Consider the following 24,382-nt stretch of genomic DNA (forward strand, 5'->3'; position numbering starts at 1 on the left):
ATTGGCCAAAACCTCTGCAAAAAAAAAAAAAACTCGAACTCGAAACTCAGATATAAAAGGGAGTTCCAGACGAGCAGCTACGATAAGTCGCTGCATGCCCGAGACCTCCGCGCCGCCCATGCCCAGCAACGAAGAGAGCGTCGCGCTGCGCGCCCCCGGCCCGAGCAGCAGCTCGCTGGCGTCGCCCTCGCGCGCGCGGCTGCTGGCCTCCGCCGGCGTGGGCAGCGGGCCCGCCGCGCCCGACGAGGCCCACGCCGTGCGGCTCAACGTGCTCAACAGCAGCGTGCAGGAGGCGCGCGACGCCCGCAACTCGCGGCTCATCATGTGGGCCATCTCGCTCGTGAACGTGCCGCAGGTGGCGGCGGCCGTGACCGTCCTGGCGCTGCACTGGCAGAGCGAGACGCTGTGCTACCGCATCCAGGTGTGGGTGCTGCTGCACACGGTGCACCTGGCGCTCACGCTGCTGCTCGAGTGGACGCTCTACTACCTCAACGGCGCACGCAGCAACGGCGCCATCCGCCTGCGCGAGCACTACATGGCGCCGCTCAGCCAGCTCAAGTACGGGCTGGACCTGGCCGGCCTCTTCTGGTTCCTCGTGGGCAACATGTGGGTCATCAGCGACGGCGCGCGCTGCGACGACGGGTCCGCCATGTACCAGTTGGCGCTCTGGATGATCGTCATCTCGTACGCCAAGATCTTCCTGCCCTGCCTGCTGCTGCTGGCGCTGCTGCCCGTGCTCTGCTTCTGCCTGCCCTGCGTCATCCGCCTGCTCAGCAGGTTGCAGGACCCCATGCGGGGCAAGGGCGCCACCAAGGAGGTGAGCTCTCATTGCTGTTGTTTATTGTCTTTTGCACTGGGCGGAGGTGCTTACATTGCTCTTCTCTTTTTGTATTTTGTGCCAGATCATCGACCGGTTAGAGACCAAGACGTACGCGGCCAACATGTTCCCGCCCGAGGACGCGTGCTGCTGTATCTGTCTGAACGACTACGAGCCGTCGCAGTCTCTGCGCGTGTTGCCGTGCGCGCACCACTTCCACAAAGACTGCGTGGACGAGTGGCTGCTCGTGAATTCGACGTGCCCGACATGCCGCAAATCCATCTTCGACCCAGCAGGGCCCGCCGGGGAGGCCACGGCGACTAGCGAGGAAGACATGCTGCGGCGCGTGTGATGGCAAAAAAAAAAACGTTTCTACATGCCGACCAAGAACAAGTGATGCAACTACGACTCCCATTATTTTTCTGCTTTATGGTGTTGATATTGCCGTCAGAAAGTGAACCCTCATCTTTTTGCGTGCTGAATTACGGTCTATGAGCTTGCGGATGGTGGCGCTGGAAATACAACTTCTGCTTCGGCAGCATCCACTGTTGCCTTGCACCGCTGCAGTAATTCTGCACAGAGTTGACCAAAGGCTGGTGTCAGTAGAGATTCCAGGGCTGACAACCAGCACCAAGCCACACTGACCTTGCAGATTCCGGGTACTCTCGCTGATGAACTGCTTCACTCCAATGTCGTCATCCTCCGTCGAATCAAACTCGTGATCATCAGTGAAATCGACTGACGAACAGCCATCGTCATCTGATGTACTAGAGGGCTTTCCAAAGTCGTCAGCTGAAATTTCTTCCAAAAGATGTGTGAGTGTGAGTGCTTCGCCGTTCAGAATGAACAGGTCGGGAAACGCTCTCGATGCTTTGGCCGCAGCACTGCTATCCACGGGATTGCCACTGAAGTCGAGAACTCGAAGACTTGGTAGCTTCATGGAAAAAGGTAATAAGTAAGCAAGGTTTTCTGTCAACATATTATACACTTCAACGTGTACCTTTGTCGACAAATCAGTGAAGTCGATACTTCGAATCTGGTTGTTCTGTTGAAATGAGTGAGTAATATTTAACGACTTATGGCGCACATGGTCCTTACCGCAACTGTAAGCTCTTCTAACAGAGGCAAACGTGGTAGGCAATCTGTAGGTTACGATACAAACACACAACTTAGCACGGTATCAAGCGTTTTACAAGAACACCCGACCTCTTTGTCCACGAACCGAGTGAAGTGAGCTGGTTATTAGAAATGTGAAGACAGCGCAGCAATGGTAGCGAGGGGAACCCTTCCAACGAGCGCAGCTGAGGTTCATATTTGTCAGTAGCTGTAAGATGGTCATCATTTCCAGGGAGACAAGCATACCTCATTGTGGGCCAAGTTGAGCTCGAGCAGGTTCGAACATGACTCCAGCTGGGACAGATACCGGATTCGCATCCGCGAGACGTCCAGCAACGCCACCAAACTCACATCGTAGTGACCGCTTCGGCGCTTAATGACGTCAGCGGTCAGCTCCATAGCTCTGTGGGGTCTTGACTTTTCACTGTGTCGGTTCCCGTGCTATCAGGCACGACAAAAATACTCGAGCGCGACAGCCCGACGCAGGCAGAACGCTCAGGGCATGGAGCACAAAGCCACGGACGGGGTGAAGCCCACCCCAAGCTCTCTCTCGACCAGCTCCGGGATATGTGAACAACCAGTGTTGGGCTTGCAGACGAACTTCAACAGGGCTCCGGATGCTTTAAACCCGTAATGGATGGAGCTGCAGCGAGCCGTCAACTGCGGTCGACTCAGCTCGAGGGAACGTATCCCTCAACACGATTGCGAGCAGTGCCGCTCCGAGCACGCAGTCCGCCGCGCAGGCTCAAGGACGGAGAGATCTCTCACCTACCATACCCACTTGAGGCCGGCTTCACAGTAGAATCGAGGACCTTGTCGAGCGGTCGACGTTGCGGCCGTCGACTCGACTGATTCTGCTTGGGGCAGCGGCGCAGCGAGGCACGTCGGCTCCACGGCTCGGTTTAACAGCGGTCTGCCGCAGACTCTGCGTACGGTATGGCATGTTCAAGACTGACATCGGCCGACACGCAAGGTGCTTTCGTTGATCGAGCTTAGATCGCCGAACGGGTCAACTTCAAGCAGGGATGAGCAGCGGCTACGTCGGCCGCGCTTGTTGTCGATGATGGCGCCACAGTGTTGCTGGCAGCAAGTTGCTGCGGCTAGCTGAGTCTTGGCACTGCTTGACGTCTTACGGTCGCCCCACCCCATTTCTAGTCGTATCCACCTCAACCGATGCCCACCACATGAAGGTAGCGCCGACAGGCTGACGGTCAGCTCGTAGTCGAGGGCCTCTACTAGAGGCTGATTCGATGAAGAAATTCCAATGGCGAGCGGCAAAGACAACGCGCCAGCAGACTCTGCTCGCCTACAACTTCAACCACCACCCTCGGGACCGAACGCACTTCGCGTTCAGTTGAGATGGCCTCGACGGCACATCAGGCGGCGCGTTATTAGCTGCTGTTATTAGCTGCTGCGGATACCATCGCAGCTTCAGAGCTGAGCTTCAGAGTACGGAGACTCCCGGCTCAAAGGGTCAAATAGCAACGCAAATAGTCTCCCGTAGCGCTAGTCGACACTAGTCAGCAGCCGCTAGTCAGCAGCCGTGCATGTTGCCTTGCGCGCCAGCAGCACCACCGCGTCGCAGCAAATTAACGCAGGATATCCATGGTTAATCGCGCGACGTCCCGCACCCCGGCACCTATCGGCGTTGCCATCAACTTGACGCTCTGATTTCCATCCGAACGAGCTGCCATCGCCTGACACGCAAGGGCCGACCTGTTAAACGGCGAGTCTCTCGTGCATCAAAGCTCCGTCGCTCGCCGCCCCGCAGAAACGGGGTCGCTATGTCGCTTCAACCTGCGTCCTTTCCACAGAGGACCGAGACCACCACCGCACAGCACAGGCTGCAGCTCTCACTCGAAGCGAGCAGCACCTTCCTCACTCGCTCTCTCATTCCTCAATTGGCGGCGTCGCGCGCACTTGCTCCAGCTCCTGCATCTTCGGTCTCCTGCACCACTTCTCCACCTCCCAGCCACGATGACCGATGCGTCCGTGCAGCAAGTGACGCCCCCCGCCAAAACCTGCGGTGACAAGGTCACGGGTGTACTCGTCAAGCACTGGACGGTGCCAGACAAACACCGCTCCGAGGAACAGGACGCGGCCGAGGAATACCTGCTCACCGTCTACCTCTTCGGCAAGTACATGACGCTGCCGTGGATTAAGTTCAACCGCTGGTACCTCTTCTTCGCGAGCTTCATGGTGCAGTTCTGCATCGGCTCGCTCTACTCGTGGTCGGTGCTCAACAACCCCATCGACCTGCTCATCTACAACGACAAGACCAAGGGCATGGCCGTCAACGCCTTCTACATCGCCGTCGGCGTGTTCGGCACCTCGACGGCCATCATGGGTCCTTGGATCGAGCGCAACGGTCCGCGGTACGGCGTGATGCTCGGCGCCACGTCGTTCCTCATCGGGTGCGTCGTCAGCTGCATCTCGCTGCACGCCAAGTCGATCGCCGGCCTGTACGTGGGCTACGGTTTGTTCTGCGGCTTCGGCAGCGGTCTCTGCTACATTTCGCCGGTGTCGGCGCTGCAGAAGTGGTTCCCGGATTACCGCGGCGCTGCTGCGGGGTTCGCGGTGGGTGGCTACGGTGCTGGTTCGGTGGTGTGGGGCAAAGCCTACCTGCCTATCATCGACTCCACGAGCGTGCCGGACTTGTTCATCGTCATTGGATGCGTCTTCGCCTTCATCCTCACCTGCTGCGCGGTGTGTCTGCGCACCCCGCACGCTACGTTCCACGTGGGTGGTCTCAACATGCACGGGGAAGCGGTGCGCGAGGCGGAGGAGTCGTTCCAGCGCGGCGAGAAGATCAGCGTCATGTCGGCGCACGAGTACGAGTCCATCATGACGCCGACGGCCAAGGAGATGGAGGCTATGGTGGACCCCAACTCGCACGACACCAACTCGCAGGTGAAGAAGATGACGCTGATCCAGGCCATCACGTCGCCCGACTTCATCTTCCTGTACATCATGTTCTTCGGCAACCAGCTCTACGGGCTCATCGTGCTGTCCAAGCTGTCCACCATGTGCACGACGCTGTTCGGCAAGACGGCCAACGAGGGCGCCGACATCGTGTCCATCAACGGCGCGTTCAACTGCGTGGGGCGCCTGCTCTTCCCTCTCATCTCGGATGTGATCGTGCGCAGATTCAACGTCGAGCACGCCTTCGGCCGCAAGTGCCTCTTCTACTACGGCTTGGTCTCGCAGATCACGATCATCGCCATCTTCCCGACGCTGATCCGCAACGAGAGCTACACGGCGTTCGTGGTGCTGGTGTTCCTGCTCACGCTGTCGTACGGCGGCGGCTTCGGCACGATCCCGTGCTTCCTGACGGACATGTTCGGCGCCTTCAACATCGGCGCCATGCACGGCTTCATCCTCACGGCGTGGTCGCTGGGCGGCGTGGCCGGCGGCCTGAGCTTCAACGCCAAGTACAACGCGGCCATCAGGGACGGAGACTCGCCCGTGAACGCGTACGTGGACGGTATCTACAAGATCCTCATCGTGGTGTGCGTCACGGGCATCTTCATCTTCATGGTGCGCACGAACCCGCGCGACCGGTTCGAGAAGGGCTACCACTACAGTCTCTTCGGCAAGCGCGTGATCAGCATCAAGCCCAAGGACACGGCCTCGAACAAGGAGGACCTGCTGCAGAGCGAGGCGTAAGAAGACAGGAGGCGCCGGCGGCAAAGGAGAAGATGACGATGATGAAGAAGAAGAAGACATGTTCGTTAGTACATGTAGTAGTATAAGTAGGCTACCGACTGGAAGTACATGTACATGTAAATGAATTGATCGGTTGTAGCATGTGCCCTCTGAAGCTTTCGTTGAAGTTGTCAAGATGCGAGGTGGGGCTGCAGGCTCTCTTGTCCGGCGATGGCCGTTCGCTCGCTCAGCGTTGACACAGCAGCCATCTGACCGGAACTCCACCGCAACGATGGTCAGGAGGGGCGATCGGCGAACGTTTGCTACGGTTACTATGAAGGCGTGCGTGAATTGTGTGCTCGCATCCACGTTCCAACGGTGGCTGTGCCTTCCAACGATGGCTATGCCTGCCACCGCATCGTCGACGATGTCGTGGGCGAAGTGGTGCTACAAATTGCAGCCTGCAACGACTCGGGTGCACCTTCGATGGTGGGGCGGGGCGACAGCCGCATGTTAAACGGATGCGGAGGCCGCTCAGTACCTTGCGTTTCCGTGTATGAGCATTTCGTTGACCGGTTTGAGTCACCAAGGGTGCCGTGTTAAACAGCAGTGGAAGTGATCTTGTGCCATAGCGCGGCGGAGAAGTCCGCTATAACGCACTGCGTCATATATTACTGGTTTCGTAATTTATTACGGTCACGTAATTTATATTTGTTGTGGTACGACGGCTTACGGGACGGCTTCAAGGTGAAGTTTACGGGGCGACCCGTCAAACTAACAATTGCATTCAACAAGGAGTGGCCATGAAGTGAGTAGCCGGTCTAGAGTACAAGAGAGTACGGACTTTTTAAAGTCCGTACTCTTTACGAGCCCAAGCTTCGACTACATCACATCCGCTGCGACGACTTCGCGAACCTTGACGTTTTGTGTGTGCATCGCCACAGCCGCCGGAGAACTCGGCGGGTGCTGCACCATGTCGCTCTTAAGCGGAGGCTCTGTGCTGACCGTCGTGCTAGCGAGCCAAAAAATACGGGGCTCGACTCGACGAGGTGGATACCGTCGCATTGCAGTGGCACGACTCGGATATCGGCGGCGACATCGCCCGACGCGCAAGACCCGCACGCCGGTGGTGTTGACGGCCCATCTCCTCGCAGTCACTGTAGTTGTTGCTGTTTAACCCTTTTAATTGGGAAACAGAGCCACACAGCGAAGACATAGCTGCGAGTCCCAGCCTCCTAGAAGTGAGCGGCATCAGTCTTTCTGCCGATGGAGACTACAAACCAAAAGCAGCTAACTACGAAGCCGCGCACACAGCGTACGCCCCGCATCTGCATATACGTGATCTTGACCGGTGTCGGTGTCAGTGTCGGCGGCGCATGTGCCTTCAACTCGCATTAATCTGCGCATTACAGCGCCCGGTGTTAATCACCGGCCAAATCTCCTAGAGGTGCAACCACATACAGAACACATATTTCGCAAATCCGTTCCTATCGAATTCATCCAGATATGCTTTTCCAAGTCCGACATCTCGAGAAACGCAAATTATGTCGCCTCGATCTCGTTGAAGTTGGATCACGTTGAAGTCACCGCCCGAAAAAAAAAGCCCAAGCCATTGTGCAGCATCCGCCGGGATCGCTCGATGTTCGCTCTTGGCTGCTCACTGTGGGCGCCAACGAAGTTTTCGCCCCGCCAAGCTATGCTCATAGCTCAATTGGCTCGCTCCCCCGCAAGCCACAGCCCGCCACCCCGTTCCACCACCCCTACAAGCCTCTCGTTGTTAAGCTCTCACCATGGGCGTGGAAGACCCCTCAACCATCGACTCGGCGCCCAAGAAGACATGTATACGCGCTACACAGGACGCGATCGCCGGCCACTGGACGGTCCCACCCAAGCACCGCACGGCCGAGCAGGACGCGGCCGAGGAGTGGCTCATCACCTTCTACCTCGGACACAGCCGCTACTTCTCGCTACCATGGCTGCGCTTCACGAGATGGTACCTTTTCTTCGCCAGCTTCCTGGTGCAGTTCTGCATTGGCTCGCTCTACTCATGGTCCGTCTTCAACAAGCCTATCGACCTGCACGTGTACGACGACAACAAGGCCGGCCGCGCCGTCAACTCGTTCTACATCGCGGTGGGCGTCTTCGGTACAACAACAGCGATCATGGGTCCGTGGATCGAGCGTCACGGCCCGCGCGCCGGTGTCGTACTCGGCACGTCGTCGTTCCTCATAGGCAACATCATCGTTGCCATCGGAGTACACTACAAGGCCATCGCCGCCATCTACATAGGCTACGGTATCTTCTGCGGCTTTGGCATGGGTCTCTGTTACATTTCACCTGTGTCGGCGCTGCAGAAGTGGTTTCCTGACTACCGTGGAACGGCCGCAGGCTTTGCCGTGGGCGGCTACGGAGCTGGGTCGGTTGTGTGGGCCAAGGTCTACCTCCCCTGCATCGACGCCGTGGGGCTTTCGTCCACATTCATCTTGATTGGCTGCATCATGGCTTTCGCCATGTACGTGTGCGCCATTGTGCTTCGCTCGCCGCACCACGAATTCGTCGTCAGCGGATTGAACATCCACGGCGAAGCAGTCGACGAGGCCGACGAACTCAGCCACCGCGGCGAGAAGATCAGCGTGCTGTCGGCACACGAGTACGAATCCATCACGACACCTACGGCCCAAGATGTTCAGGATATCGTGGAGCCTACGACGGCCACAAGCACGTTGGTACGCAAACTCACGCTGATCGACGCCATCAAGACGCCGGACTTCTTGTGTATGTACATCATGTTCTTCGGAAACCAGCTCTACGGCCTCATCGTGCTGTCCAAACTCTCGAGCATGTGCACAGACATATTCAACAAGTCGGCCGACCAAGCCTCCGACATCGTGTCTGTCAACGGCGTCTTCAACTGCTGCGGGCGGTTGGTGTTCCCGCTGCTGTCGGATGTCATCGTGCGTAAATTTAACGTCGAGCACGCCTTTGCGCGCAAGTGCTTGTACTTCTACGCGCTGGCGTCGCAGGCGGTTATCCTCGGCACGATCCCGATCCTCATGCGCAACAACAACTACTCGGCGTTCGTGGCCGAAGTATTCATCCTGACTGCGAGCTATGGCGGTGGATTCGGCACCATTCCAGCATTCCTGACCGATATGTTTGGCGCGTTCAACATTGGCGCCATGCACGGACTGATACTGACAGCGTGGTCGATTGGCGGCGTCGTTGGAGGCATCACCTTCAACCACACCTATGGCAACCAAATCGCGGACGGTTGGGAGATCCACGAAGCGTACATCTACACCGTGCACCGCATCTTCATCATCGTGCTGGTTGGCTTCGTGGTGCTCTTCTTCGTGCGCACGAACGCTGCCGATCGCTTCGAGCCAGGATACCACCTCAGCATCTTCGGCAGGCGCATCGTCAACATCAAGGGGAAGCAGGAACCGAAGAAGGAGGAACCGCTGCTGGAAACGGCGTAGTCGGTTCGATCGCGCGCTGCGAGAGGATCAGAAAACTGTACCGACCCAATTCTTTCGTCATGGTGGGGGTGACGTAGTTGAACTTAATGAAGGCTGAGAGCAACGATTCATATACATGTAGTAATTTTAAAAGCACATACGTGGTTGAACTGTCGAGGGGAAAGGCTTGGTGCCGCCGCTGCAACAGTACCCATATAATGGAGCGTGTTGGACGGATCAAATCGGACTAAATTCCAAATCTGGTTAGGTAGGAAGCAGTGATGCACTGCGAGATCGCACAAAACTGTTTCACTTGAAACAGAGTTCATTTTGCAAAAAGCTTGACATCATGAATCGCACCAGTTCCCCGACCGCCTCATCGTCCTCAAGTCGCCCTTCGTCCCGCACGCACTGCCTCCACATCAGCCTCCGCGTCAACGCGTCAAGGCTCAGGGTCACGCGGTCGAAGTTCGAGCCGTTCCTAAACCGCCTCGAGGTCTTCAAGGCGTGCGTTCGACGGCCAAGACGCACATTGAGCTTACCTTCAACTACAAGAACGAGAGGCGGATCACGTTAGCAATCGCGCCCGCCACCACCGTGACCCACTGCCTTCAAGCGATGGTGAAGAAGACTTGCCCCACCCGCTGCTCGTCACGTTCCATGACAGCATTGACAATGAGGTCGTACTGCCACGACGAACTTTACGCCCTCTGAGATAGAGCGGTTGTACGGCTTTCTAAACTGACGAGATGGAATGGAGACAGGGGGAAAGGTGCAATAAGACGGCTGCCGACATGCTTTTCTTAATTCGGATGACGAGGATAGTGAGGTATCATAGGAAGCGACGACATCGAAAACACACTGACGCAGTTAAGCACCAAGTATTACGTCTGGAATAGTTCCGTAGACCAACGTCAATATCGGGATTCATGCGTTTGATCAGATAAAAGCCTTTTCCCTTAGAATCGCTCCTGTTAGTTGGCTGCCAGTATGCTATAGGATAGCTCGTTGAACTCACAATGCTGCCTAGCAAATGCGCACAACAGCATCAATCAAACGTAGTACGCATATTTCTATCAGCACTGCTGAAATCTCACTTCAAATTTAGGGAACTTCTCAGACTTTTCATTGATAATACGACCCAAATTCTCTTCCCTCATTCCAGAATCCACCGCCTCGAGGAAAGATGGTCAAGCTCTTCTGTGCGATCGTTGGCGTGGCGGGTAACGCGTTCTCGGTGCGAGTAGACGAGAGCGACTGCGTGGGTGACTTGAAGTACGCGATCAAGAAGAAGAAGCCGAACGACTTCAAGGACATCGACGCAGATAAGCTGCGGCTCTTCCTGGCGAAGACGAAGGGCGGCGTGTGGCTGGATGGAGCTGGCGCGGCATCTGTGGCACTTGATGAACGTGGACACCCGCAAGGCTACCTACAGATGGATCCCGCACTGTGGATCAAGTACCCCAAGCACTTTGGAGCGAATTTTCGACCAGGTGAGGGCCAAGTTCACGTGCTGGTGGTGGTACCGGGTCATGTTCGCGTTGACATTGGTGAAACTGCTTCCAGAGCGCTGAAATACAAGCGTACGTATTCTCGCCCCTAATTATTTGGAGGTGCTGTTGCTAATTTTCTTTTACAGAGCAGGATACAGACGGTGGTTCGTCAACGCTCAATGTTTCGCACCTGTCATTTTGGCGGTCATTACAATCATTGTTTTGGCCGTTGGAGAGAATCCCACCGACGAAAAAGGATGATGCCTAACAGCTCCTGGCCGTTCGCTTATCGTGTGTCACTTTGCGGTGGGGGTGATTCTGTCATATTCGCAATATTGGAAATTGAAGCTTGACGACTTGATCGGGGAAGCGAAGAACAAGACAGTGTGACCAGCCCTGAGACAAGAAAAGACTGACCTGACTTTTGGTGCTGGAGCGCAACATCAAGAATTGACCGAGCACACTTGCTGCTTCTTGCTACTGAAGCTCAGCGACAACCTCAACAACAGAGCACAAAGAGAACCAGAAAGAAGAGGAAATGTACACATGTAGTAATCGTAAAGGCGCACACATGGTTGAACTGTGGAAAGACTTGGTACCGCCGCTGCAACAATAATAACTAGCGTACTGGAGCCTGATCCGTTGCAATTGCTCTGAGTTGAACCACCCCAGTCTGATTTTAGCGCTATTGCCGCTGAGCTCGGTTATATATCGCTGCCAGCACCATCTATCTACAGCATTCTCCCACCTTTTTCGGGAAAACTGTAATCCCAGATAAGAACGCATTTGACGCTCTCTGCATTCCTGCTCACTCCCAGCTGTAAGAATACCTTACCATCATCCTTCTGGTACAGCATCTCTTCTATCCACAAAGGTCAGTTATTTAGAACCGTTTGGCGTGTCCAAGTGGCGGGCTGCTCTCATTCCCTCATCGGCTTGCTCAACACAACTCCGCTCGTCGATTGTTGGTCTCCCAACTCTACCGTGTGGTTTTCGGCGATGGCGCACAAGGACAACAACACTTGCATCCAGTCGGTGCAGGCGAAAATCGCGAGCCACTGGACGGTGTCGAGGAAATCCTGTTCTCCAGAACAGTACGATGCCGAGGAGTGGCTGTTCACCTTCTACCTGGGCAAAGACCGCTACTACTCGGCACAGTGTTTGCGGTTCTCTCGGTGGTACCTCTTCTTTGCAAGTTTTCTGGTTCAGTTCTGCATCGGCTCGCTCTACTCCTGGTCGGTGTTCAACAAACCCATCGACAACCACGTGTACAACAACCCAAAAGCGGGCTATGCCGTCAACGCGTTCTACACCGCGGTGGGCGTCTTCGGTACGACAACGGCGATCATGGGCCCCTGGATTGAACGCAACGGTCCACGGTACGGCGTGGTGCTAGGAACGACTTCGTTTCTTCTGGGTCACGTGATCGTCGCTATTGGCGTGGCGCACAAAACGATTGCAGCTGTCTACGTCGGTTATGGCTTGTTCTGTGGGTTTGGCATGGGTCTGTGCTACATCGCTCCGGTGTCGGCTCTACAGAAATGGTTCCCCGACTATCGAGGCACAGCCGCGGGCTTTGCTGTCGCGGGGTACGGTGCTGGCGCTGTTGTGTGGGCCAAGGTCTACCGACCGTGCATCGAAGCAGTGGGTGTGTCCTCGACCTTCTTGGTCGTTGGTAGTGCGATGGCCGCTACGATGTATTTGTGCGCCATTGTTCTTCGCACGCCGCACCTCGAGTTCACCGTCGGTGGACTTAACATTCACGGTGAAATGGTTGACGAGTCCGAGTTGGTCACGGACAGCGAGGACCGTGGCCAGGCAACATCGAAGTATCCGTTCGAGTCTTCGGCGTCCGAAAACGAGATCGACTTCATCGTTAGTACGAACGCTCAGGTGCGCAAACTCTCGCTGATCGACGCTATCAAGTCGCCGGACTTCCTGTGCATGTACCTGATGTTCTTTGCAAATCAAATCTACGGCCTGGTGGTGCTGTCCAAGCTGTCGAACATGTGCACAGACATCTTCGGTCGATCGGGCGACGAAGCGGCCAACATCGTGTCAATCAACGGCGTGTTCAACTGTTTCGGGCGGCTGTTCTTCTCGTTGTCGTCCGACCTCATGGCACGAAATTTCAATATTGAGCACGCGTTTGCGCGCAAGTGCGTATTCTACACGACGCTGGTGCTACAGGTGGTCATCGTCGGCACGACGCCCAAGCTGATCCGCAACAACCAGTACACGGCCTTCGTGGCTGAGATCTTCGTACTGACGGCGAGCTACGGCGGTGGCTTCGGAACGATCCCAGCATTCTTGACGGACATGTTTGGCGCATTTAACATTGGTGCCATGCACGGTCTCATCTTGACGGCGTGGTCCATTGGCGGCGTCGTGGGCGGGATCACCTTCAATAACGCGTACAGCAGAAAAATCGCCGCGGGGGTGTCGATCAGCGATGCTTACATTTCGACGGTGAACGACATCTTCATCATTATCGTGGCCGGTCTGGCGGTGCTGCTGCTCGTCCGGACGAACCCGATGGATCGCTTTGAGTCTGGCTACCACTTTAGCATCTGCGGCCGACGTGTTATCAGTATCAAGGGCAAGGAGGAACCTCCGAAGAAAGCGGAACCAGTGCTACATATCATCTAAGGTTAAATATATTGTGTGCGTTTGTTGGTTTACATTATATGTAAAAAACAACTTAGGTCCTAGGTTGCAATTGGTGGTTACCTTTTCACGAGTCTGGATCAGATTGTGTTTGGTCCCATTTGTGATTTGTGAATACTCTAATCGAAAGAATCTGATCACAATCTAGATCCCAGATCTGAGAAAAAGTTTCTAGTAGCCTACATAGACAACCTTAGGACTAGAATTGATGAGACTATAATTTCTAATTTGTGTACGAAGTACCCAAAGGATGTGCGTGCGGACTAAAAATTTGAAGTATGCTGGTGAAGCTCAGGTAGGTCTTCGGGAGGATTATCGTATAATGGGAAGCCATCTCGACAAATGAGCTCCTCGTTTGCACCACCAATTTCTCTTCGCTCATGGCAGGCAAGGCGTCGGTAAACAGATAATAAATACTTCGCAGTGCAACTACTCCAGCCCACGCACTGACCACTGCTGATCTCCGCTTCGCTGCGGTTGCAAACGGTCCCTGTGAGGCCTCTTTGCACAGATGTCGCCCATCCTATGTTTCTTTGTCTCTGCATGACGCCGAAAATCACCTAGAGTTGAGGCCGCAACAGACGTATAGGTACAATTCCGTCGCCCGAGCTGCAACAGCAACAAGCCAGGTGTACGGTAAATGCACCGCAACATTTCCTCTTCAAAAATTATGATCTCAAACGATAATGCGAACCCTCCAAACAAAGTAAATGTTACTAGTTTTAGTTGTTACAAACTACGAAATACTCCGGCTACAAGCTACGTACCAGTTTTAGTTGTTACAAACTATGAAATAGTTCGTCTATAAGCTAAATTTAGTTGACCTAAATTTCTTTTGAGTGTGTATATTTCCGGACCAATTATAATGTATTTTCTTGATCTGTTCATCTGGTCAGAATATATTGGTTATATAACCGAATATAACCTGTCCCTGACCCAGTTCAAATCGGCAACCGATCTGCTGAAAAGTCTACCGAATACTCGTTGCTCGTCGTCCCGTGCGAAAGGTGTATTGTACTCGGAAGCAAGTGTAGCCGTACAGGTGTCGCCCTCTCGAAATAATCGAATCAGTCCGCTTCGTTCGCGCAGACGACGCACGGAGTTGGTTTCTCTTTCCTTCCGTGACTGTGCTTCTTGATTTTGGATTTCGCCAGTTCACATAACAGTGAAAGCTATCCGTGACCAAGGGCATTTTTGATAACTTCCCCGAGATCTAACATGTTATAAATCGAGTAAGTGCCAGAGTTGATTCGGGTTCCACTTCGGGTTGACCACAAAGGCTGATCACGACAGCCTATGGATGTTAGAGGCCCGAGTTTCGACCTTGGCCCGAATTCCATGGAGTTGTTTCGAGGCAATCGGCTCGCCACTTCTCAATTGGCATCAAGAAGTGTAGTGACGATTTCTTGGGCAACATGTCCCTTGCTCGCTCCACGCTCGGGCTTTTGCTGGCAGCTCTCGTGATGGTCGGCTGCTCCGCTGTCCTCCCGGACTGCGACGCAACGCAGCTAAACACGATTAAAAGCATCGCCACAGCAACCCCTCTCGCCAACTACCTCGGCATCTGCAAGGTTCTCAGCTCCTACGAGGTGTACCCGTTCAAGACGGCCCCTACTGGCACAGAGCAAGATTACATCTGCACTCACCTTTTCTGCCGGACCGGCCTCAAAGAGTTTTACAAGGCCCCGGGCTTGCCTCAGTGCTACATCAAAGTTGACGGCGAGTCGATCACTCCTAACGCGCAGCTTCAGAGAATCTGCCCGGACTTGATGACCAAGTAACCCCCTTCACCAGGGCCTGGTGACCAGGCCAATCACCCACGAAAAAAAGTGAAATGAAATAAATGTAACTGTCGTTTGTGCTTGAACGTGTAATATGTTGATCAACTACTTCCTTGCCAGGCCTCTACGTGCGGGTCGCAAGCGTCCCCGACCCGACGTTGAATCTGTAACTTACGCATCGCAATGTAACCCGATGTGGTTTCGCACTGGATGACCATCATTCTAGTGTTGAAGCAGATGCCTTGTTTGCCGTTCAGAGCGCACTCCTTGTACTTGGTGCCGTTGCAGAGCTCGTCCGTCGTGTATTTGCTTGGGGCTGTCGCTACTCGGTTGAGCGGAGGTGACGGGGGCCAGATAGCGCTTCCGTATGATTCTAGGATTAGTTTGTCCTCGGCTGAGATTCATTCGTCCGTGCAGGTCAGAGGGTACTTTTCGCCTGAAATTGGCAAACACTGTGACTCGGTCATGTTACACGTGCCAGTAATAAACCCGTTGCAGCAGACAGCCATTCTGGCTCGGATCACCAGGGATTTCAAGCGAGTCCGTGGTGTCAGGGAGGCAAAGTGGGGGCACGCGGCGCATGTACAAGGTCAAGGTCGCCAAGTTCGGAAAGTCCTTCGAAGCTTGGGATTTCCTTGAGAGAGTCCACGACTGCCAGCGTCAGGTAGCGCAAGCGGGTCAGTGAAAAGAGGGACGGAAGTTTCTCGACATTTGGAATTCCACCCAAGTGAAAAAATGTAAGATGGGGCATGTTGTCGAATATACCGTCGGCAACAGTTGCGAGCCTTCTGCTTGTGAAGTCGCCCTCGAGATGGCTATTACATCCATGCAACAGATAAATCGTAAGTTAGCTTTGAACCCTATTCGGAACTAAACGAGACAAAAGCGTACAAATATTCGAGGTGTGAGAACTCAGCTACCCACTCTGGAATCGACGTAGTTTTGGTGTAGATGAGGATAAGTTGCTCAAGATCCCGGCAATTCGTCAACTCTTCTGGCAATTCGGGAACAGCACGATTGATGATTTGGACAATGCGCAGCTCGCCGGCAATTGCCAATTCAGCGAGATTAGATGTGGTGTCCTCTGGATCCGTCCATTTAGAATACGCTTTTGGTGAAGTTTCGCGGTCAACAAACACGAGACAGGTGCAGTGCTTCTCGTTGAAATTCCAATGGTAGCTAGGGATGACGCATTTGTCGTACTTGCTGCACAAATCGGTGGTGGACTGCATGGATCCGACTGTGTAGATGAAGTTGCAGATACAGCTACGAAGAATATGAGCGAGAGAAAGAGCTTCGGAACGAAATGCTTCCCAAACTTTGGTTTCGTAAGTGTCTCTGAAAGTCTTTTAGTTATGGCAGCCTTGATGCTCCCCGTACGTGATTCACGCTGGACTGGCTTAATCAAGCCTTGCGTTTCCGTTCTATTTGGCGTTCGAGGTGGTTATGAATCAATGTCAGAATGATCTTCCGCCACTTGTATAATGACAAAGCATTGAGAGCAGACTTGTAAAAGAGCGTAGTTCCTGACGAGAACTGCAAATAGTGGAACGCTTTACAAAAACTCAAAATTTGCGACGGGTCACCAAATATGCGAGCCACTATATCAAATGAACCGGGGCTGATAGTTTCCATACGAGTAAGACACTCTGCACGATCGAACTTGAAGGTATAGATGAAGTAAATAAGGACCACAAGAGGTGCAAACACCGCAAAGAAGAGGTCAAAGCTGCATCAAAGCATACGTCGCAACTTAGTATCCAGCGCATAACCACAAATTTCAAGCCAAAGATCGTACGTGTAGTAGAGCCGAGCAATAATCAAGTCGGGGTCTGACACATATCGCTGACTTCGATAACATGCTACCAGCCAGTTGCAAAGTAACAAGACAGAGTAGTAATAGATGATCGTCGTCGGAAATCCGTTTCGCAGATACGTGTCAAGTGTGATCGTTTGAAAATAAGCTTCGGAAGGTCCAAAGCTGTAGTCTGTCGTAACAAGTAGGCAAAAATTAGTGGGGCAGTCGACAACTGAAGATTCAACAAGGAAACTTACAAAATAATGTTCGCGGATATCGTGCGGTAACTCATGGATCCAGGCACTCAGGCGTTGAATACGTGCTGTTTTCCCGGTATCTTTTCCTGCTGTTGATGCATCCACATTATCGTTGGTGCAACTCGTTGGTGCGTCGTTTGTGCTTGATGTGCCTCATCATGCTGATCGACTCGCTTGAACAAGATCATTGTTACTGCTAACGCCGAGTAGCCAATCCCAAATATCGACACAGAACGATGGAGGAGATTACCAGCGAGGTATCTTGTTGGGGAAGCAACCAAAACTCCCCGTTGTCAAACTGGGTCGTATTCATGATGGAATTTGCCAACGCATCACCATGAATTTGAATGGCGGCTAGCAGGAACGTACATGCCGCAGATACGACGAAAACAAGGATCATAGGCACACCGAGTACGCCGAATACGTCGTAGAATGTAGCTACTTCGGTGGCTACAAAAGTAACCACAGCGTGGCCTGGGTACTGCTCGGTCCATGACCCTCTCGGTGAAGCGGTCGCAGCTTGAGGCGCCTGTGTAGTCTTGAAATTTTGAGAGACCGGAATCGTAGTCTTGAGCTTGGCTGGTGACATCATCAGTCTGGTGCACTAGAGATGACAACAGATCCACGTTTGCACGGGCTTCAGAGCCCGCAACGCATTGAGGAGGGTCTTCGGTCTCGCTCCGCTGTGGCAACATTGGGAATAGCGATGTAGCCACGCGTGGAATGCGCCGTGCAAGAGTACACGAAAATAAAGTATTGATGTTCTAGGAATAACGCAGTGTGACAAAAAACTTAGCTCGACAATTTTTAAATACCACATTAAAATGTGGTATTGTCGAGCTTGAACGTGCGCGCGTCCTATGACCAAATTTGGGTCTACAACGTAGTGTTGACTTTTTCTGTCTTTGTAACTTTTGTGAGCGCCTGGGTTTGTTAAGGGCTTTAGCCATATTTACTTACAGGTAGACTAACATTTGCGGTCTTGGCTTCTCGACAGACTGCAGCGCTAGACCTCCCAAAGCTTACTTTCCAGATCATAACGCTCTATACGTACCTACGCAAGCGATTTCCAACTCCAATTATTTAATACTACTCGGCGTTATAGTTTTGCAACTGGCTTATCACCAGCTTAGTGTTCACAAACGGCTTTTGGTAACCCTCGACACCAACGAACACCGCGCTGAACGAAGTTCACTGCTAATCTTTTTTCAGACATTATTGCCTGAATAATCGAGGTTTTCGAGGTTTAGATGAGGTGGTGGCTGTGTCGCTTTGCGTTAAATCGTGTACGTTTGGAGCGCTGGTACGGCAGTGAAACACCATCGTTACTGGCAATGCCGTGTATCCAAACGAACAAAGTCAGCAATACTACAGCGGCGATAATAATTCCAATATTCGCTCTTGGGAGCAGCCAGAACTCGCCGTTGTCGAATTCGGTAGTCTTCATAATCTTGTTCGCCATCATATCCTTATGCAACTGAATGTGCAGCCAACATGAACGTCCAAGCGGCTGACGCACCAAACAGAATCAACATGGGCACCCCGAGCACTCCGAACACTTCGTAGAACGTGACCACTTCGGCTGCAACGGCGTTAACAACTGACGGTCGACCTTGTGACAACGTTGGGCGAGACAATCGGTGTTTGAGGGACGACGGTCGTATCGAACGTATGTTCGCCGAACTTGGAGAAGGGGGCGGTTGTTGTTGTTCACCTCTGTGCACGACTTCCCGTGCAGTAGCGATATCATCGGTTTGGAGTACGAGAAATGGTACCGCATCCAGTGCCTCTAACGAGCTCCCTTGGCTTGGAGAGGTGGCGTCATTTTTGACGCCTTCATTGCTAGGCGGAAACATCTTCGCTTACCACAACTTACCAGCAGTGGGATGAAGCAACTTCCAGCGTGTTCGTACACGGCCGGTTGCAATTTTCGCTTTCCGTCTGGGGGGTCTCTAACGGACTGAGTGGTTAGCGGGGACGAAGCAAGAATAACCAAAGTAACTACAACAGTATGCTTGTGTCGTGCTAGGGTTTGTTTTGATCTACTACTTCCGTCGCAGCAAACTCGTGCTCATTCTCGAAACTTCTGCGTGGTCGTTAACCAAACGGATAACCGCAATGTGCCCTTTAAAGGCCATTCACCCCATTTTGAATGTTTATATTGTCTTTGTGGTTAATATTGTTTTTGAGTTGTCTTGACCAGCTAGCCGATATGGAACACTACGATTAACTACTTGCGCAGCCAAGCCACGATTCCACGTCTGGGTTACATGCCTGTCCGACACCACGTTTGATCTGCAGTTTTCTCATTGCGATATACGCAGCAGTCGTCTCGCACTGGATAACCATCATCCTCGTGTTGTAGCATATGCCTTGTTCGTCGTTGAGGGTGCACTCCTTATATTTTACCCCATTGCAGAGCTCATCCGTCGACAATTTTGACGGGGCGCTCTTTTCTCGATCGAGAGGGGGTGAAGCAGGACAAATTGTGGGGCTAGCGAGAGATTTGATAGTTACTTCGTCTTCATCTGAAATGCGTGCGTCCGTACACGTGAGAGGGTACTTCTCACCGGCGATCGGTAAGCACTGTGACTCGGTCATGTTGCATGTTCCAGATAGATATCCATTGCAACAAACAGCGCTTCTAGCGCGAATGACGAATGAGGTCATACTCGTTAAGGGCTTCAACGAAGGCAGGACTGCCGCTCGAGGAGCGTGAATGATGCTTAAATCGCTCACTGCCGAGAGCCCCTCAAAGCTTGGTAGCTCCGGAAGTGAATCCAAAACAGCCAGTGCTAGATATCGTAAGTTTTTCAACGAGGATAGTGACGGCAGCTTTTCCACGTTCGGAATTGTTCCCAAGTGCAGGAATGTGAGGTGCGGCATATCGTCGAAGATCCCTTCTGCTATCGTTACCAACCTCCTGCTTGTGAAATCGCCTTCAACGTGACTGTCACGTGCGAAATGAACAATTGTTAGAGCGTTACCTCATCATCTCATGGACGCCATAAGAACGGGATACTTACATGTACTCGAGGTTGGTAAACTCGGACATCCAATCCGGCAAATACTCGGTTTTGGTGTAGACTAGAATGAGCTGCTGGAGGGAATGACACCCTTTTAGCTCTACAGGCAATGCTGGCACAGCACGATTGATAATTTGAACTATTCGCAACTCTCCAGCAACCGCAAGATCTGCTAGATTAGATGTGGTATCTTCGGGGCCGATCCACTCAGCATACGTTTTCGGGGAGGTCAAGCGGTCGGCAAATACAAGACACGTACAGTGCTTGTGGCCAAAGTTCCACTGGTAGCTTGGTACAGCACACTTCGTATACTTCCTGCACAGGTCTTGCGTTGAGCGCACACATCCGATTGTGAACACGAAGTTGTACATGCCCCACACAAAAAATACAAGAGAAAGTAGGAGCTTAGGTACGAAGTGCTTCCCAGCCTTCGGCTTCAGTCTTGAGACAGAAAGCGCCTTCGAGACTATGGCTTTGAGACTTGACTTGCGAGATGAATCAGTAGATACTGGCCCAACCAATGCTTTGCGCTTCCTTTCGAGTTCACGTTCATGGTAATTGCGGATCAAAGTCAGAATAATTTTTCGCCACTTGTAAAGGGAAAGCAGGTTCAACGCAGACTTGTAGAAGAGTGTGTCGCCTGACGAGAACTGTAAATAGTGAAAGGCGCTACAGAAGCTTGAAATTTGTGCTGGGTTACCGAATATCCGAGCCACGTTGTCGAACGTACTCGGGGTGAGCGTTTCCATTCTTGTCATGAACTCGGCACGATCGAACTGGAACGAGGTGATAAAGTACACAAGTACCACGAGCGGCGCGAACACAGCGAAAAAAAGGTCGAATCTGGCAAGGCAATCAAATATGTTAGCAATAGAAGCACACAGGAAAGAGAAGCGTCGCTTACGTGTAGTAAAGTCGAGCGATGATCAAGTTAGGATCATTCACATAATGCTGGCTTCGGTAGCAAGCCACGAGCCAATTCAACAGCAGCAGGACGGCGTAGCAGTAGATGATTGGTGTTGGGAATCCATCTTGGAGGTACGTGTAGAGGGTAAGGGACTGGAAAATGAGCTTTGGTAGATCCAACGCCGCTGTCTGTAGTGAAGAAGTAGCATGGTTAGCTTGACATTTCGAGGCTTAGACATAGGGCCAACTTACGAAATAATGTTGGCGAACGTCAACGGGCAAGTGGTGTACCCACAAAAGCAACCGGTGAAGTGTATTTCGTGGCGGCGTTGAGTGAGCTTGAGTCAGTTCCTGTCCTGTGGTTTGGTTAGAAGCATTATTGTGTACGTCCTCTTCGCTTGGGCGGCCAGAACGATAGAAAAACACCATGGTGATAGCCAGAGCCAAGTAGCCAACTCCAAAGAGCAAAAGTAGAACCGTGGAAGAGATGACTATCTCAGCCTCAGGCTTCGGAAGCAACCAAAACTGGCCATTGTCGAAATGGGTGGTGTTCATGATAGCGTTTGCGATGAAGTTTGCATCCACTTGGATTGCAGCCAGCATGAAAGTCCACGCAGCCGAGAGAAGGAACACAATGATCATTGGCGTCCCAAGAAAACCAAACACGTCATAAAAAGTGGCCACCTCAGTCGCAACAATATTGACGATAGACGGCCTCGGCTCTGACGACTCGGATCCCTTGGTCGCGGATAGCCGTGGTCTCGGTAGTGAAGCTCTTGGCGTCGCTACATGTTCTTTTGGCGGGAGTGTTAGGTTTTCTTCGTCCTTCACGACCTCAATGTCGTCCGTTTGAGCTACGAGCGAGGATAGAGATTCCAACATGGAAGGCGCCGCAGGTGCTGACAATGGACTTGAAGGGGCAGCTTCTTCATGCGCCTGAGCCATATCTTGCCACCGTGAGTGTGGGCACAGCAAAACTAGGGGATGAAAGGAGGGTGGAGAGGCAGCGGTTCGTTTCGGGCAATGAAAATAAAAATGAAACTACCGTCAGAAGGAGACTCCTCCGATATATTTCAAGGTTACTCAATCATTACCACAGTTGAACTCAACTGAATGACCAAGCAATTCGTACAGTACTTGTGGTGTTTGTGTTGTTGTGAAACAAAGTGTAGTGTTTGAATTTAACTTCTTGACATAACCACCATTCAACTTTGCTGCGGCGCGTGGTGACTGCATAGCCAACGTGTACGACCCAACGCAGAAGAGCTAACCGGAACTGTATCACAGCGCCGCAATGTTGCCCAACTGCTGCGTTCGGCTCGAGATGATGACAGACTTTCATCGCTAACCAAGGCGTCCAGCAGATTCCGCACGTACTCGCGCTTATCCTCGCTGAAAATGAGCGCTGAGAGTACGTCGAGCACCTGCTGAGCGTTTGTTGGATCTTGTGTCTTTAGCTGCTGCTCCATCGGTGCAAGCTCCACCTCATTGACCGGATTTAATGTGGCCAACTCCATGCGTTCAAGTGCTTGATAAAATGTGCGTAGTTCTTCCCATTCTCGGGGGCCCGATAATCCGCTGGTTTCGGCAACGCTTAATCCATTAGACAAGATGGCGCGGGCTTCGAGGAACAACATCGTTTCTCGAACGAGCGGCATGACCAGAGACAGCAACGACGTTGTTACAGTCGCCCCCGACTTGGCTGTGGTAGCAATGCTGCACGGTACAGCGGCATTGGCCTCACAGGACTCGCACATGAACACAAGCGGGAACTGTAGCTCCTCGCCGCGCTGCTGCTGCAGACGTTTAAGCTTTGAAACCCACTGATCCACCGAGTAAAAGCTGGCACGCTGGGTCAGATCAATCTCCAGCTCCACCGGGGGCAGGAACAACCACAAGCTGGGTGGCAAAGGCTCGGGCTCAGTGTCGTCGCAATTGGCGACATCCTCAAGCTCCCTGTCGAGAATCTTTTCCGGGACCTGGTCCTTCCCGCTTGCTTCGCGTTCAGGTTCAGATGACGCTGGTGTGTCTTTTTCTTCAATAATGGCCGAGAGCATTCGAGACACAACCGCACTCTTCACTGTGGTGGTTCGTGAAACCTCGCGCTCCTTCCCCTGGAAAATCTTGTGCTTCGAGATCGAGTCAACTGAAAGGCGTGATGTCGGATTGCGCTGGAGACACTGGCGCAGCAGGTCTTTCATGTCGATGTTCGGCACCAATTTCGTGATAGAACGCTCAAAGCAGCAAGTGTTAGACAACTCACTGTCAAGGTCGGAGGTGGTAAGACGGTCAAACACGTCGTGAGGTGTTGTGCAGCCCATAAACTCTTCCAGTTGCCGACCTGACGCGTGCATCTTCAGGATCATCATCCCGAGACTCCAGACGTCTAGCGAGGGAGAAGCACGTGAACTATGCTTCTCCTCCAACACGAGAGCAGCCAATTCAGGGGCCACGCACTCAGCTTGCCATGTTTCAAGGAGGTCTGGGTCGGGGCAAGGGACTTTGTGACCAGCTCTCGATGCGTGCTCGAGGCCCCAGAACTTCAAGCGGGCATCAGGTGAGCAAGCTACCAGGCTATTAGCGTGTAAAGCGCCATGGACAAGCCCTCGACCGTGAAGAGCTCGCAGGGCTGACACAACACGCGAAATCTGCTGAGCTAACGATTCCCGTGACGTAGCCATATGAGCACGCAGCGTTGTGCAGCTCGGAGTCTCCAGCACCAGAATACAGCAGTTTAATGTCACCGCTTCAACGTCGTCATTGGTGTTCCCGAGCACAAGTTCGTATTCCAGTGCAGTATCATAGAGCCGAGGAGCGAAAGCTCTCGTCAGCTCGTCATGTTGTAGACACGAAAGCGCGTAGCTCTCACGTCCTGCTAGATCTGCATCATCTTCAATAAATATCTTCAGCACGAGTGTGACGGGTGGTGCTGGCTCGGAGTTTCCATCCTCTGTGCTGTTCGCTGCAACTCGGCAGTCGATAAAAAATGCGAATGGCGTTTCCTCAACCTTGACACCTGACCCGAAGAAATACCGGTGGGCGTTCACAGTGAGCATCGCTGGACCATCACCACTGGGCTTCGTTACCAGCGCTTCAAGTGCCGATCGAAGAGCCTTGCGGGATGCAAGCCGAGTTTGAGCCGGTGTCGCACTAGCAGTGCTATGGGTGCTGAGCAGTTCCAGTGAGTGAGTACTGTCTCCCGCTTCCCGGAACGAGGCTTGGCGCCTGGTGTTGGTCACGGCGAAAGTCTGATAAGAATCTTGTGGCGACGCGAGGTTGACGTAGCCCACATTAGCGGATGTTGATGTTTCTTGGTGGTGGCCAGATTCATCAAAGGCGTTGGTGGGTGTGACGGCAATGGCACAAGAATCTCGGTCTTTCACGTCGTGGTGGTCGATGTCACCACTTGACATCCGGC

The 24,382-nt window shown here is 53.0% G+C and overlaps 8 protein-coding genes across 8 annotated transcripts; 6 read left to right on the plus strand and 2 right to left on the minus strand.

Moving 5' to 3' along the window:
• Positions 1-94: 94 nt before the first annotated feature.
• IUM83_10083 (uncharacterized protein) lies at positions 95-1,169 on the plus strand (the record flags this gene model as incomplete). Its single annotated transcript, XM_067934569.1, has 2 exons — positions 95-817; positions 903-1,169. The coding sequence occupies 2 exons, from the start codon at positions 95-97 to the stop codon at positions 1,167-1,169; spliced, it is 990 nt and encodes a 329-aa protein (XP_067793246.1).
• Positions 1,170-1,306: 137 nt separating this feature from the next.
• On the minus strand, positions 1,307-2,332 carry IUM83_10084 (leucine-rich repeat-containing protein 61; the record flags this gene model as incomplete). The annotated part of the gene is made up of 6 exons (XM_067934570.1): positions 1,307-1,389; positions 1,463-1,751; positions 1,818-1,862; positions 1,916-1,959; positions 2,040-2,118; positions 2,180-2,332. The coding sequence occupies 6 exons, from the start codon at positions 2,330-2,332 to the stop codon at positions 1,307-1,309; spliced, it is 693 nt and encodes a 230-aa protein (XP_067793354.1).
• A 1,578-nt stretch (positions 2,333-3,910) lies between these two features.
• IUM83_10085 (Major Facilitator Superfamily (MFS)) lies at positions 3,911-5,599 on the plus strand (the record flags this gene model as incomplete). The annotated part of the gene is made up of 1 exon (XM_067934571.1): positions 3,911-5,599. The coding sequence occupies one exon, from the start codon at positions 3,911-3,913 to the stop codon at positions 5,597-5,599; it is 1,689 nt and encodes a 562-aa protein (XP_067793353.1).
• A 1,769-nt stretch (positions 5,600-7,368) lies between these two features.
• Positions 7,369-9,057, plus strand: IUM83_10086 (Major Facilitator Superfamily (MFS); the record flags this gene model as incomplete). Its single annotated transcript, XM_067934572.1, has 1 exon — positions 7,369-9,057. One exon carries the CDS (start codon positions 7,369-7,371, stop codon positions 9,055-9,057), a length of 1,689 nt encoding a protein of 562 aa, XP_067793462.1.
• Positions 9,058-10,222: 1,165 nt separating this feature from the next.
• On the plus strand, positions 10,223-10,797 carry IUM83_10087 (Crinkler (CRN) family protein; the record flags this gene model as incomplete). The annotated part of the gene is made up of 2 exons (XM_067934573.1): positions 10,223-10,619; positions 10,676-10,797. 2 exons carry the CDS (start codon positions 10,223-10,225, stop codon positions 10,795-10,797), a joined length of 519 nt encoding a protein of 172 aa, XP_067793352.1.
• Positions 10,798-11,528: 731 nt separating this feature from the next.
• On the plus strand, positions 11,529-13,178 carry IUM83_10088 (Major Facilitator Superfamily (MFS); the record flags this gene model as incomplete). The annotated part of the gene is made up of 1 exon (XM_067934574.1): positions 11,529-13,178. The coding sequence occupies one exon, from the start codon at positions 11,529-11,531 to the stop codon at positions 13,176-13,178; it is 1,650 nt and encodes a 549-aa protein (XP_067793367.1).
• A 1,433-nt stretch (positions 13,179-14,611) lies between these two features.
• On the plus strand, positions 14,612-14,977 carry IUM83_10089 (uncharacterized protein; the record flags this gene model as incomplete). Its single annotated transcript, XM_067934575.1, has 1 exon — positions 14,612-14,977. The coding sequence occupies one exon, from the start codon at positions 14,612-14,614 to the stop codon at positions 14,975-14,977; it is 366 nt and encodes a 121-aa protein (XP_067793348.1).
• Positions 14,978-15,527: 550 nt separating this feature from the next.
• On the minus strand, positions 15,528-21,606 carry IUM83_10090 (uncharacterized protein; the record flags this gene model as incomplete). The annotated part of the gene is made up of 7 exons (XM_067934576.1): positions 15,528-15,792; positions 15,869-16,243; positions 19,953-19,982; positions 20,059-20,170; positions 20,789-20,901; positions 20,963-21,153; positions 21,217-21,606. 7 exons carry the CDS (start codon positions 21,604-21,606, stop codon positions 15,528-15,530), a joined length of 1,476 nt encoding a protein of 491 aa, XP_067793228.1.
• Positions 21,607-24,382: the final 2,776 nt, after the last annotated feature.

The sequence above is a fragment of the Phytophthora cinnamomi genome (genome assembly GCF_018691715.1).
Source record: "Phytophthora cinnamomi strain GKB4 chromosome Unknown Contig29, whole genome shotgun sequence".
NCBI lineage: Eukaryota > Oomycota > Peronosporomycetes > Peronosporales > Peronosporaceae > Phytophthora > Phytophthora cinnamomi.